The sequence below is a fragment of the Nothoprocta perdicaria genome, unplaced genomic scaffold, assembly GCF_003342845.1.
Source record: "Nothoprocta perdicaria isolate Ctin4 unplaced genomic scaffold, notPer1 scaffold_85, whole genome shotgun sequence".
In the NCBI taxonomy this organism is placed as follows: domain Eukaryota; kingdom Metazoa; phylum Chordata; class Aves; order Tinamiformes; family Tinamidae; genus Nothoprocta; species Nothoprocta perdicaria.
In genome coordinates this window covers 311,747-326,746 of record NW_020456143.1, presented here as the reverse complement: position 1 = coordinate 326,746, position 15,000 = coordinate 311,747, and the positions used below count along the sequence as shown (strand labels likewise).

General features: G+C 37.5%; 1 protein-coding gene across 1 annotated transcript in view; it reads left to right on the top strand.

Moving 5' to 3' along the window:
• The window catches only part of SEMA3C (semaphorin 3C), a 114,923-nt gene extending 100,218 nt beyond the window's left edge, over window positions 1-14,705 (top strand). The window contains exons 14-18 of the mRNA XM_026052211.1: window positions 1,996-2,037; window positions 3,357-3,514; window positions 7,376-7,443; window positions 10,457-10,587; window positions 13,312-14,705. Coding sequence (XP_025907996.1) covers window positions 1,996-2,037; window positions 3,357-3,514; window positions 7,376-7,443; window positions 10,457-10,587; window positions 13,312-13,725 — 813 coding nt within the window. The 3' untranslated portion in view covers window positions 13,726-14,705. The remainder of the gene's footprint in view (window positions 1-1,995; window positions 2,038-3,356; window positions 3,515-7,375; window positions 7,444-10,456; window positions 10,588-13,311) is intronic.
• The last annotated feature ends 295 nt before the right edge of the window (window positions 14,706-15,000 follow it).

Genomic DNA, 15,000 nt, shown 5'->3' with positions numbered 1-15,000 from the left:
TTTTTTTTTTTTTTTTTTTTTTTCATTTTTATTGTTGTTGTTATCCTGGCTAGAAGGATTTTGATAATCCCATTTTTAGGAGATCAGGTTATAGTGGCTGCCAGAAAGAACCTTTTATCACTGGTGTCACATAGTGAGACTGCCACTATTTACAGATGGAATCTAAGATTTTTCTACTGCTTTTGATCATCTGTTAATCTTTCTGATTCCGGACTACAGAACTGAACTAGTGTTTTTCTTAACTCCACTTCTTCAAAGCCACATGTCTCTGGAGTCAAAAAAAGCTATGAGCTTAACACAAAATAAGCTGAAATGTAAACAGCTACAGGGAAAAATAACAAAACAGCCTTGGTCAGTCATTCTAGCATGTAGCAGTTGAATAACCTAAAGGAAAGGCTCACCCTCATGCTAAAGAAAGTCTCTACAAATTTTTGAATGGGCTATCCTTTAACAGGCTAGGACATCTTAATTAATTAATTAATAACCTTAAATATAAGGGCAAGTGGTATTATACATCTGTAAGTCTGGTTATGGATTTTGTCCTGGACTTTTTTTGTCAAGCTCTTTTCACACATGAGATACAAAAGAAAAAAAGAAAAAATGAAAGTTAGTTTATCTATACAAGCAGCAAAACCCATCTCTCCATGAAAGAGAACATTCGGTGTGAACCCTTGCAGAGGCGTTACCACTCCACCTGGATCTGTGTTGAAGAGTTGAAGATTTCTCTTAAAAAAAAAAAAATAGTTATATGAGTAATATTACATACAGAATAGGATTCAGCCAAGTATTACCAGTTCCATTTACAGAGATATAAACTAACACAGCAATTGGAGGTATCCTGACCCTAAACATAGAAAGTTCCTGCACCTTTGTACGGAGACATTTTTATCCATATCTTCAAAATCAAGATATTGTCACCTCTGCCATGGCAAGCTGTACAATTCAGTAGGGCGCGGAGGTCAGGTGGCAGTATGTTGCTCCCCTCTACAGGAGGGGAGCAATGAGATCCCCAGCTTGGTGCTAGTAAGAGCAAGMAAAGCACAGATTAATTTCTGGAGTAGAAGCAGGGAAAGGAAAATGTGACCTCAGATCCATTACTGTGATTGAACTACACTTGAGTCTCCTAACCACCAGTTAGTCATGAACACTACCGCAGCTTTAAAGTTCTTCAGATCTTTACCAATCAATGTGCGCACAGATTCTTTAGTTGTGGCCTCTTAGCTCCCAATCCACTGTAATTATTCCTGACCCGTCGGTATGGGCCTTTCTTTGTGACAATGAATGCGAAGCTTTAAAAAATGAGGATCATTTTTATTATCTTGAGAATAATAAATGAATACAGTTTTTAAGGCAGGAAATATGATAACTCCTTTTCAAGTTCTTTAACATACTGTTTAGACATAAAGAGTAATAGACTCCAATGCTGACATACAGTAGGATACAGAATTGTCTGTCTGAAGTAATCATTTGGTAACACACACACCATTTTTAATATGCAAGTCATTAATAAATTGAAAGTATGTGCTGGTTGGCAACCAAACTGTATGCACTGTAGATAATATGTACAAGAAATAGGACATATTCTTATCTTGATCATGTGATAAATATTCATGAGCTATTGTATAATTTTTCCATATCATCAGCTTCAAATAACAAACATTGTTTCTTACTCTCAAGTGATAATGATGGATTGAAAACACATATTTCTCCTGTATTGGTAACAAAGATACAGTTTGACATGATGTGTACAGAAACCTGTTGATGCATGTGATKAATAATAATACAGTTTAATTCAACCAGTACATTTGGTGAGATATTCATTACATTTATGTCTTTTGTTTTACTCTGAAAATAGAAAAAAAATGGGTAGGAGTAAGTGATGCATTTCCAAGATGTTCAAAGTTAGAGTTTACCTAGATAAGACATTTTATCAAACTTCATTTTAGTACTATCAAGAGAGTATTTATCAGGATGATTTGGAATTTTGTCTTTCAGAGTAATTCTCCAATAACATCCATGAAGATTTCATCTAAAAAGGTAAATAAAATTGAAAGCTTACTTAATGCATATTATTTGAGAATGAAATTGATTAAAAGACACTACAATACCAGTTGTGATGCATCATACTAAATGCAGGCAGATTTTCAGCTGGTGAATACCAAGAAATTTTTCTGAAGTTTACATTGGATATGTATTTGCCTCAGAGCCATAAACATTTTTGATTTGTTTTCTGGCAAGGTTTTTAAAAAAAAAAAAAAAAAAAAAAAAAAAAAAAGGAAGAGGGAAAAAGAGAAGAGAAGAGGGAAAAAGAAGGGGCGAGGTGGAAGAAAGAAAAAAGTAGGAGTTTCAAAAAAAAAAAAAAAAAAAAAAAAAAGACATGAAACCTTCCCGTATCTATATAACTCATAAATTGAAACTTTTCTTTGGAAGGCTGGTCTATGCAAAAGAAAGGCTCCATGTTGAGCCTATGTGAAACTATGCTTGTCTGTCAAGGAGTTAGTTAGTGTGCTTGATCGTCATAGGCAAGAGGGTTCTTACAGAAATGCTGAAGAGCCAAGGGAAAAAAAAACTAATCTGTACCCATAACTTTACAAACAAAATGGTGCTAAATATTTTACAAAGGTATTAACAAGTGCAGACTCCTCAATACCATAAACTGAGTGTAACTTGTTAGTTTTATGACAAAATGATATGGGGGGATAGATTTCCAGGTTTTTGTTCATGGTTAATTTGTATTTTCAGAAATATTGTTTAATTGTTTCTGAATAAAAGAATCATTCTGGCCCCTGTTCTGATGATGACCTACTCGCTTGAACTTCCTTTGCAAAAGCTCTCACCACACCAGTTCTGCTGGCTTACTCTTCAAGTAATATAAGTCTTATGTCTAAGCTCCAGCATAATCTGTGGGCTTTATGCATTGGAAATCTATGCACTGGAGAATCCAACCAGGAGCTCTGCATTGTATTTACTTTAAGTGAGTATACGCAGAGAAAATACTTAGTTCAAAGGTTTGAGCCAATAATCCTTACTGAATAAGAACCACGTTCTCAAATCTAAGCAGTATTAACTCAGCTTGTCTGCCCCAGAGCAGAACAATGACACTCAATGTCCCAAAAAACATTAACATTCCTCGGTATTTCTAGGTGTTTTCTAACAGGAAAGTGGAAATATTATAGGCCTATCCACCTTGGAGGTTTCTGTTTATTTTAGCTTTACATACATTAGCAGTTCCCCTCTTGGTATTGAATTATTTCCAAAATTAACTGAAAGGTTTTTAGGTGTGTGAGCTTCATCTTGGATGAAACCCCTCTCCCAAGCTTCACATCTGAAATAAATCTTTCCATTTCCTTATTCAGCAACAGTTGTAYGTGAGCTCGGAGGAGGGGGTCACCCAGGTGTCCCTGCATCGCTGCCATATCTATGGGACCGCCTGCGCTGACTGCTGCTTGGCCCGGGATCCTTACTGCGCCTGGGACGGCAATTCCTGCTCCCGGTTCTATCCCACAGGGAAAAGGTGAGTCGGGATTAACAGCCCAGGGAAGTCCGCAAGGAAAGTACAGGGATTTTCTTCTGTAGCCTGAGGCCGTGTAATGTGATATAGAGGTGGGATGTCATTTATTTTATGGATCAATACAAACAATACCTATGTGGCTATTGTGCTTGGCCTTGTATGTCACCTAGGAGTATATGCTAAAGCAGTATATGGTTAAGAGCTTGCCTCTTAATATTGCAAATCTAAAGACCATAAAAAGAAATGGAGAGGGAACTATTCCCTCATCATAAATCCTTCCCTCTCATACATGTGCAGTCAGTGAAATGTATTTGTTTCCTTTGTTTAAATTCAGTTGTGCACTATGCATGTAATTAAGATACCTCCTAAATACTTCAGAATATCTCTAAGGCTGTCTAGGGAGTAATTTATTTTTTTGTTACTTATTTAGTCCTGACAGAGAACTATTTCCAGAGAAATTTTAGGTAAATCTGATTTCAGTGCAATGCCTGCTAGATTTGGGAGTTTTGATGTGACATTCATTAAAGCATACAGGAAAAGCAATTTCTCTTTAGTTTACAACAGCTAATATTCCATCCCGTAATTCTTATGCAAAACAGGAGCCTCTTTCCTCCTCCCAAGGGAAATATTAAATAGCAGGGAGCCGTAGTGAGATCTCATGTTACTAAGTTTTCACTGAATATGCAAACAAAGCTACATAATATATGATGAAGTATTACTGCAAAGGAGCAAAGCCTTTTGGATGAATGCCCAAGCTTTACTCACAAATCCTTGCATCCAAGCTGCAAATGCACAAGACTAGGTACCATTAATGTGCTTCTTTACCAAATTGGAGGGAGCTGGTAGACAGAAATAGACAAAGCTTGCCTCTGCTCCGGTAAACCAGCCAGCTTATGGCAATGCTGTCTGTTGGGATGAAAGATTATTACTTTTCTATTGTGAAGTTTTCCTTTTGAAGCAGTTCTTATTGCAGACTACAGAGCAAACTACAGTCTTGCCATATAGCAACCAAAGATGTGATGAAGTACCTGGCCTGACATTCACTTGGCTGCCAATTCAACCTCCCATCTGCGACCTGATTATTTTTTTTTTCCATGAAGCAGAGGTCAGAAGGAAGGAAAACTCTTCAAGTCTCAGATCACCCCTCTTCCCCACTAGCATACCTGACCGTGACTGTGCAGTCAAGTATGCCCAGTCTTTTCCAGTGCATTCGTTGCCATCTCTATTATATCCCCATAGTTATTCCCATTGAGGCTTGCTGTGTAACTTACTTATTATTTATTTATTTGCAATTTGTTTTTTTTATTTCAAACCAAAATAAACACCAGGGATCATATAAAAAATATATTTTTTAGATGTTAATGAAATTAGTTGACTCTTTATCTAACAAACATTAGTAATTAGAGCTAAGGCCCATAGCCTAGACATTAGTGTTTTTGCTGGACATATTTCCTCATTTGCTTCTTTTACCACTTCTGTCTCCCATGAATTACCTGACCATATCTTCATTTTCTAAACAGCGTCTTCTCAACCAGATATTTCTGTTCTTTTGGCAGAGATAAATATCACACCGTGATATTACCCTCACATAATTAGTTTACTGCAATAGGCATGTCATCTCTGTTAGCTTGCAGCAGCTCGTGACAGCAGAGGGATTCTGAAGTTCAGTGAGAAATTCTTCACTGTCCCTTTTGACTCGCTTATACAGTTCACGAGAGTTAAGAGCTGAAGTCATAATGTGAAATTTAGGGTAGTAAGCATTAAAAATACACTTGGAATGTCAGAAATTACTGCTTTGAAAGATTACCTTTCACATGGTTCCTTTTAAAACAATGCAGTGAAGCATCAGGTGACATGAGATTATAAGGGCTGTCTCTCAATGTTTGTGCAGTGTCTGATATAATAAGGCCACAGAGACATCACCCTTCACTCTGCAGCGCTGGAGCTCTGGGGACTTTTTATGGTTTCTGATCTTGTAGGTCACTAGTGCATAACTGAAAATATGGCTATTACATATCCAGAAAGCATCCCTTTGCAGTAGAGTTTACTATGAATATATTTTTTCATTACATTTGATAAATACTAACCTATGAATCTTAAGCAAACCAATACAACTTGATAATAAAAATTTATCTTTAAAATTCGTATTGAATTCTGTGAGCTGTAACCTGCTAGAAGAGTGCCATTTCAGATGAGCCAGGTTTTATTCCTTGCTGCGCTAAGTAATAACTTCTAATTTGTTTSTTTGCTTGTTAAGATGTCGTCAGCATGATATAGATAAAGTTCAGTTATAGAAGAGAGATCTCCCTAACCATCTCCCCTTTGCTGTTTTTATAAGAGCATCCCATGGTCTTTAATGGGAATTATGAGACACACTATTGTCAGGGAGCTTACCAATATGAATACTTTGGAATACAGTGGATAGAAGGAAATGACAGATTCAAAAAGAAAGTGATTTTGTTGTTGCTGTTATTTTGAAGAATTGCCATTGGAATAGGTTAAGAAGGAGTTGTAGCAAATCCCTCACCAGTAGATAGGAAGAAAGGAAGTTGGGACTGAAYGTGATGGGATAGAACCTATAACTTMTTTAGGAACATAAAACTGTCCTATTCTTCCTATCTGTGTTTCTGAATTTACTCAGCTGTGGCAATGCTGTGCAGCTCAGCAAACTATAGAAATCCTTACATAGATTTCCTTACTTACATGGAGGAGGATTTTCTGCAAGATGCATTTTGAAGGACTGCTTATCTTCCTCTGTTAGCAAGAAATACAGCAGCTGGACCATTGTCTAGAATATAGAACATGTAGATCCAATTTATATCTCCCTCCAAGGGGCCTGCGACCTTTATTTCCTAAACTATAGGAAGACTCAATGTGTATCAGTCCTTTCAATTGATCATATATTTTTTTCAAGGAATTATTAAATGCAGGCTATAAGTTGAGGATTTGAATGACTTTATAATTGCATTCTTCATCTCAGTGAGCTCCCTAGCTACTTTGCTAGCAGATCATGATTTTGCATCTGTCATCCAAATAATAGTGCAAAGTTTCATTGGGAAGTATTCTGAGACTTTAAAAGTTTGTGCATCTTCTGGAACAAAAAAGCTCACATACCCTAAGATAGACAACAGAATTGAACCTCAGCTCTCCACCATTTTGGAGAGCTCTCTGCTGCTAAATTACAGTGTTGAGTTGGTAAAAAATAATTTAAAAGATTGTGTGGTTATGCAATCAAAAGTAAGGTGCCAAAATCAAGGAGGAAATATTCCCTTTGGCATCATCTCCTGTCAGTTTGATAGAAAACAGAATTGGGATTTATGAGTCCCTTTCTTCGGTGCTTGCCGTTACGAAGGCCTCCAGCTAAGTGTTCTGGCTCTGAGCTTTACTAGAATAGCAGTACACATCCTAGCCCTGCTTTTGACTTACGATTCTTCCCTTCCTATTCTGACACAGGAAAATAAATTCTTCCAAATCTTCTAATGAAGTCCCTTTATTCTGTCCGTATAACTGTTTAGTCAGTCAGTGAGGGTGCACAGTGGAGCAAATACCTTGCCCTTTTTGACTCGTGCTATCCCCAGSTACTCCATGTTGGCTGATATTGGTTAAACATGGCCAAAGACCTTGCTGTGAAGCTGTTTTCTGTATCAGCTCGACCTCTTCCATCTATAGACCTACAGAAAGTACAACAGCTTCACAATGTTGGTTGTTGGCAAACTCGTTATTCTCTGAAATGGTGTCTTCTCTGTATGCCTGACAGTAGAAAAACATGTAGGACATGCAAACTTCTGCTAATATTGGACCTAGGTGAAAAKGAAAAAGTATAACTATCTTGGAATAACATTTTTTGTTTGCACAATATTTCAGGAGGAGTCGTAGGCAAGATGTGAGACATGGAAATCCTATGACTCAGTGCCGAGGTTTCAACCTGAAAGGTACTGTAATTTAGATATCCTCATGCTATATAAAGAGTATATGGCTTTCCTTATATGACTCACCATCACTCACATTATCTATGTGGTTTACTGGAAAAGCATAATTAYTTTCCAGGCCTGAGTTGTGCTTTGTTTTGTTTTGACTTTGACATCTTTCCTTCCATTTACATGAAACCTGCATATATACGATAAAATGCTGAACCATGGTGTAGCATATAAGAAATGAGAAGCTGACAGTGTTGACTAGAAACGAGTACAGAAATATCAAAGGCTGTTATATTTCCAAATCTCTCAGTCTTTACTAATGCCTCTTAATGCATTTAAGTCTTGCGTCTCAGGATTATTCTGAATATTTGAGAAGAGTTCATATTTTGGAACATATCCTTCAGCAAACAGCTGGTAAAAGACACACCATCCTAGCACTGCCATTTGAGTTACGATTCTTCCCTTTCTACCCTCACATAGGAAAATAAATGCCTTCAAATTTTCTAATGAAGTCTAATAAACAACTGTTTAGTCCGTSAGGTCACAGCAACGGTGGACAGTGGTGCAAATACCTTGCCCCTCTTGGCCAACTCTTTCACCATCTAGTCCAGGCTGGCTGACTGCAATCAAATATGGCCAAAGACTAAGTTAGAGTAGACACATACAACAGGGCAATACAGTCCCTTTTAAACCCAGCATGTCTGAGCAAGGCTGTGACAACCTACCCCATCAAACCAAGGGCACACATTAGAGAATCAAGCTCTTTCCACCTCTATTTTTCAGCTAGGAATCTCCTGAGACAAAATAAGCCACATGAGTTGGCAGGCCATAACTCCCTCAGCCAGAATGTGGCAAATCCTGCTCCAGCTGCCAATCTGGAAAGGCAACCAGTCTTCCCCCATGACTCAGATCACTTAGCTTAAGTTGAAGCCCCAGCAGGTGACTATGAAAGATGAGCCCATGATTAGAGAATGCATCTGAGCTCTGAGACATCCACATTAAAGATGAGGCTCTGAATTGTATAGTAACTTGACCCGAGTTTCCTACCTTGCAGGCATGTRCTGTGACCACAGTCCATTTTCTGTGCTAAGGGTGGGTGTCTCCTATTTCAGCCTGGAAAATGTGAGAATGTCAACAGTCTGCTTTGGGGTTGTCAGTCTGGCTAGTTTCTGTGATACAGAGTTCTTGTGTGTCTTTTGTTGTTGTTTCTTGTTTTGTTTTTTAAGGTAGATTTATTTATGGGTTGATGTCTTAGCAATTTTTAAGGATGTTTTGGTGAGGTCAGAACAACAGTGGAGTATAGCGTAGGAGGATGACGGGKTTTTTTTCTATTTTTTTTTYCCCMARKWWWAWWAWWAWWAAAARAAAAAAGAAATAGCAATTTAGACTTATTCAATATATAATTCAAGACATTTATAGCAAAGCTGTTATACTAGGAGAAAAATGAAATTACGCCAAGAAAAAGGCTGAAAATCAGCTGTAGCAAGAAATCATCCAAATTCATAAGGAACCATAATTTTGAAACTAAGGCTTTAAGTGTGATATGTTGTATGATTTCTTAGCTCATATATACTGAACATTTTCTATTTTTCAATAGATCATCARGAACTAAGGTTTATATGACTTTTTCAAATATTCTGTGAATTCCTTGTCACTGTTAAGCTGTTGTTAKTTCTTGGAGCCAATAGAAAATGTATGTGTACTCTCACATTCTTTTCATTAGCAGATACAGAGTAGMGGTGACATGGAAGAGGCAAGAATAATAGATATGGATTGAGCACTTTAATAGATAAAAGTGATTTTCTGTGATAGAGCTAGTACCAGATTATAAAAAAGGAAAAAATCTATTATGGTTTGAGTATGTTTCACTCAGCTATGTTCTGTCAACCAGTTCATTGATAAGTTTTCGTTAATTTATGATCTTTCCACATTATTCTGAAAATTACAGTGGATTTTCATTCAGCTTCATAGATGTGCTAAGGACTTTACAGTACAAAAGCTAAACAAATTCTCCTTCTATTAGTGGCATAGATTCCCATTTTTCACAGATCAGCTGATGAAATAAGGTAAAAAGAATGGGATATAAAGTACAGTATAAGGGAAAACAGTCATATAAAAACAGTCTGATTTCTAGACACCTTAGAATTCTGAGCAGTTCCATTTCTTATATCATTCTGTATCCATTGCTCTTGAATCAAGAAATACAATTTGCATATCATATATGAGGTAAACTTTTAAATCCATAAGTGAGATGTTTTTGAGACAAATATTTGGGCCAAACAATGATAGTACCTATTGGTAACTGTCAGTTGTTCATTTGTGGAGACCATGAAGGGTYGCAGTAAATCTTAAGCAATGACACATGCTCAACATTTGCCTTTTGTGTTACTGGAGTGCAAAAAATCTGTCCTGGTCTCTGTTGCTAGCTCGTCTACCATTGGATTTCAGATTTAGAGCTAAGTCTTTTTCTTGCTTTGTTAGGAACAGAGTTGGCTGAGTGGGAGTAGAGTCTGCCCTCTCTTGCCTCCTTGTGATACTGCAAGACATCTGGGAGGGAGCAGTATTGAATCACACCAACTGTATTACCCCAGACTGTAAACTGAAGAAATACTTCATTTTTCATTGAACAGTTCCAGATAGTTACTCTGTCTATGGGAAAGAATAACAGTGTTCAGGAATATTCTCCTTTTAAATGTTCTCAATCAGCAGAATTTTTCAGGCAAGACACAAGTCAGTAAAGAGTCTAGAAACATATTTATTTACCAGCCTACAGGCATCTTACTTGCTCAGAGCAGAGAATGCCTGACTGAAAACACTGGTATTTGGAATTGGCTATGCTTCTTCACATTTCRTTTCTTTTACTTGAAAATTATGTGCCCTACATTACTAGCAATTGGCAAGCATCACTATCATGCATACTTCAATTGACCTGAAAATTATATATTTGCTAATAGTGCAAATGKGTAGTTACTTGCTTTCCATATCAAACTGTCATTTACAGTAACCTGACCTGTCTTTTTCTTTTCAGCATACAGAAACGCTGCAGAAATAGTGCAGTATGGAGTAAAAAACAACACCACCTTTCTTGAATGTACACCCAAATCTCCTCAGGCTTCTATTAAATGGTTACTACAGAAGGACAATGACAGAAGGAAAGAGGTGAGTAATGAGTGAATGGCAGGAAGGGACCTTAAGAGATCATCTAATCCATTTCCCTGACCAAGGCAAGATAGCTTTTGTGTTTCATCAGACAATTTGGTTACCGTGAAACAGGTTGGAGAAGCTGCATGGACGCAGGGATGGTGGCCAGCGCCAGGGCAGAGTCTTCAGAATCACATCCTGTTCATCAGTCTTACTGATCTCTCTCAGAGCAGGACAGCTATTAGAAAATTCTAGCCTGCCCTTAAAGACAGGGAACTAACTCAAGAATTTTTCCTTCACATTTAATGTTGGCWGCCCTTAGGACATCTTATTGAAGGAATTGGGCATAAAAGCAATAAGCTGTATAAAGTTCAGGGGAAAAAGTCTGCATCCAGTAGCCCCTGAGTGCAATTGAAGAGATAAAAGGCAAAAGTAGGGAAAAAAGTGAAAGGTTTTCTTAGTAAGAAAGTAGCTCAGGCTGAGAGCATGTATTGACAAAAGCATTTCCCCACTGTGATGCAATCACATTTTCCATTACTGCACTCTAAGGCTCTCAAGTTTCAGCACTGCAATATACAGTATGATTGTTTATGGGGAATGGGCCTTCCTTAAGTAATATGAAAGAGGAAAAAATCCATTTCAAAGCCAAGACAGTTACTGTATGAATAAATAGGAACTTTCTTTGTTAAAAAAAGTTAAATAATTAAGTGCCCGTTGATAGATTGTAAATACTGAAAAGCAGTACTCAGACCAGGCTATTTTCCAATATCAGAGAGGTCTTAACAAACCTTCCACTGAGTCCTTCTTTCTTGTTTCTCTTCTGTACTCTGGTAAGACTCAAGTCCCATCCTGGCAATGTAGGTGTAATTACTGAACTCCTTGTTTCTGCTGAATGCTTCCATTATGTTCAATAACTACAATACTAAAATCAATGAAGTTTTTAGTAGCAACAGACAAAATAAAACAATCAAAGGGTTCATTATGTTTCAAGCTAAGCTGAATCCTTCTGAATTCTAAAAAATCTTACCCCAAAATCTAACTCAAAATTTTCACAAGAAGAGAATCAATTTAAAATGAATTTTGAAGAGAATTGCATATAGAAAAGTCCAGTGGCAAAAAAAGAAAAGTCTTTCCCAGAAACACCAGCAGTGATAATCAGTGATAACAGTATAGATGGAGTTCTTTGGAAATTAGCCCTATGAGCCAGTCTGCACCCAAACCATTTACCTAACCACAGAATGGTGGGAGTTGGAAGGGATTTCTGGAGATCATCTACTCATCTTTCTGGAGATCTCTCATCATCTGGAGATCTTCTGAAGATCAAAATCTCTCTTTAAGCAGGGTCAGCTAGAGAAGGTTACATGGGACCATATCAAATCCTGAATGGGTTTTGAATATTTCCAAAGAGGGAGGCTTCAGCCTCTCGGATGTCCTGCTCCAATGTTTAGCCACCCTCAGAGTGAAGAAGTGTTTTCTTAAATTCAGAGGGAATTCCTTGTGCTTGAGTTTGTGCCCACTGCTTCTTTTTCTGTCACTATTCGCCTCGGARTGATGGCTCCATATTCTTTATACCCTGCCATCAAATATCTATAAAAATTGATAAGAGCCTCCTTGAGCCCTCTCTTTGCCAAGCTGAACAGACCCAGCTCTCTCAGTCAGTCATCAAATAAGAAAAGCTTTAGTCCCTTTGCTGGATTTTTCCAGTAGGTCCCTGTGTGTCTTAATTCTGGGGAGCCAACTGGACTCAACACGCCAAATGCATCCTCAACAGAGAAGAGGCAGAGGATCACCTCCCGTGACCTGCTGGCAAAGATTTTGCTCATGTAGCCCAGGTTACCATTGGTGTTCTTGGCCATAAGGGCACAGTGTTGGCTAGTCAAGTTGTTGTCCACTCCAGGTCCTTCTCTGCAGAGCTGTTTTCCAGCTGGCTGGACCCTWGTTTGTATTGGACTTGGGTTTGTTCTTCCCCAGGTGCAGAACTTTACATTTGCTTTGGTTGAACTTGGTGTTCCAGTCAGTACATTTCTCCAGTTCATGGAGATCCCTTTTAGTGGCTGCAGAGCCATCCAGTGCCTCCCAGTTTTGTATCATCTGCAGCTTGGTGGAAGGTACACTTGATCTCATCATGTAGAACATTAATGAATATGTTATCAATACTGGCTACCTTTCACACCCCTGGAGGACAGTACTACTGACAGGCTGGACTTTRTGGGGCTGCTTTGAGCAGAGCAGTTAGGCCAGTTTTCAGTCTGCCTCACTGCCCATTTTTCTAGGCTGTACTTCACTAGCTTATTTGTTTAAAGCAGATCAACTCTCAGCCTTATTCTGTACCTTTCTGCACCAAGTCACAGGCACAGCTTCTGATATTGGAAGGAAAGTTCTCAGAGTTGTAACCCTAGCAAATAAAAGTTAATATTCTCAGCCTCATTACGGGAACATGATGAAAAGTCTTCTTTCATCTAATCTTCAGGTTTGCATGTTTGTCTCGATCCCAGTCAAACTTACTGTAACGTAGCAGACAAAAATACTGAAAACTTACTTAAATTGAGGAAAGCTACCTCCTAACATTAACTGTTATTCAATTATCACTAGCAGACACATGTTAAGGAAAATAGAATACCTATGAAAAGGACTGAAACCCTTTAAGAAGAAAGTATTTGAAAATGGACTTAGCAGGAGATCCAATACTGCCTTCTTCTATAACACTATCTAAAAATTTTCATATGCCTTTTTGCCCTTTAGGTCAAGCTTAATGAAAGGATCATAGCTACTCAGCAAGGACTCCTGATTCGCTCTGTCCAAGACACTGATCGAGGACTCTACCACTGCATTGCAACAGAGAACAGCTTCAAGCAAACCTTAGCCAAGATCAATTTCAAAGTGTTGGATTCGGAGATGGTGGCCTTCATGACTGACAAGTGGTCACCTTGGACCTGGGCCAGTTCAGTACGAGCGCTGCAGTTCCACCCAAAGGACTTTGTGGGAGCATTCAGCCATTCAGAAATGCAGATGATTAATCAGTACTGCAAAGACAGTAGACAGCAAGGTCAGCAAAGGGAACAGTCCCAGAAGATGAGAGGGGACTACAGCAAATTAAAGGCCCTTATTAATAGCAGGAAAAGTAGAAACAGAAGGAATCAGTTACCTGGATCTTAATTTCATTTGGTAGCAGTAGATATCTTTGTCCTCACTGTAGGGGGCTTATATTTGTCTGTTGAAAAAAAATTTGAGCAAACTTGATAAACATTTATATCCAATAAGCCTCACAACAAAATGCAGTGTAACTTAACTAAGGAAAAATATTGGAGCATTTTATTTCCTAGATGCTTCCTGACACTAGGCCAAGTCCTGTCCTAGACACAAACCTGAGTATTTATCTTAAACCAGATTCACATTTGACATTTCAATATTTAATTACTGATGAATAGAAATCTTTTAAAAAAACAATGTATTACTTTGTGACTCTGGAACTGTACCTGAYGGAATTATGGTGAAAGAATCTGGGTTAAGATGCACGCTCAGAGTAGAATGGTACTAAGATTTCCTTGCACTGCACTTAATAATATGAGTTTCTACTTGTTTACGGTTCAATATTGGGTTTACAGCTTTCAATCACTGTTCAAATCATGTGAATTCATGCATATAGGAAGCAAGTAAATTATAGTAGAAATGCTTCATTCAGAGGTCAAATGAAGGAACAGGTAGAAGAACAGAAATAATTGTTTTTTATATTTTATCAGAGGACACACTGATTATTGTGCATAGTATGAGTTGTAATAAATTAATACGTTCTGGAATGTAACTTAAAATATGTCTGCTCATATTGATTTCTATTAATATAGGATGTCCTATAACACTACATAGCTTTTTTAAGTGGCACAAAGCTAACATGACTGTTCTTTGTAGGTACAATTTTAAAAGGCACCTAAGTGACTTAGGTATTGAACTGTTTTTCAGAGTTACACTCCAAGCTTTTCAGATGCAGAATGTGGGTGTACTATACCATTTACTCAAAAACTAAACCCACAGGTTATCCTTAAAATGTTCCATGATTATATTGGAACTGGTCTTCAGTGTGGAGACAAGTCTTGAGCATCTTCTGATGCTGAATCTAAAAAATTTTGAAAAAATATTTTTCAGTTGTTTTCATAGTTGCTCTAAACATTCAAAATATATTTGTTTGTTTTAAATTAAATCCTCCTCAATCATTTTTTCACTCTTTTCCCCTTTTCTTTTTAGTATTTTTTCCATAATTTAACCCTTTTTTTCAGCTTTCTGCTGAGAAGATTAGGAAAAGAAAAAAAAAGCAAGAAAGAGGGGAAAATAAAACTAAAAAAAATAGGTGAAAAACCTCAAAAATAAAAACAAAATTTGAAAGGCAAATTTAAACATGTTTTTGTATATGAAGCAGCTGTCAGCTCTAATGAAGTA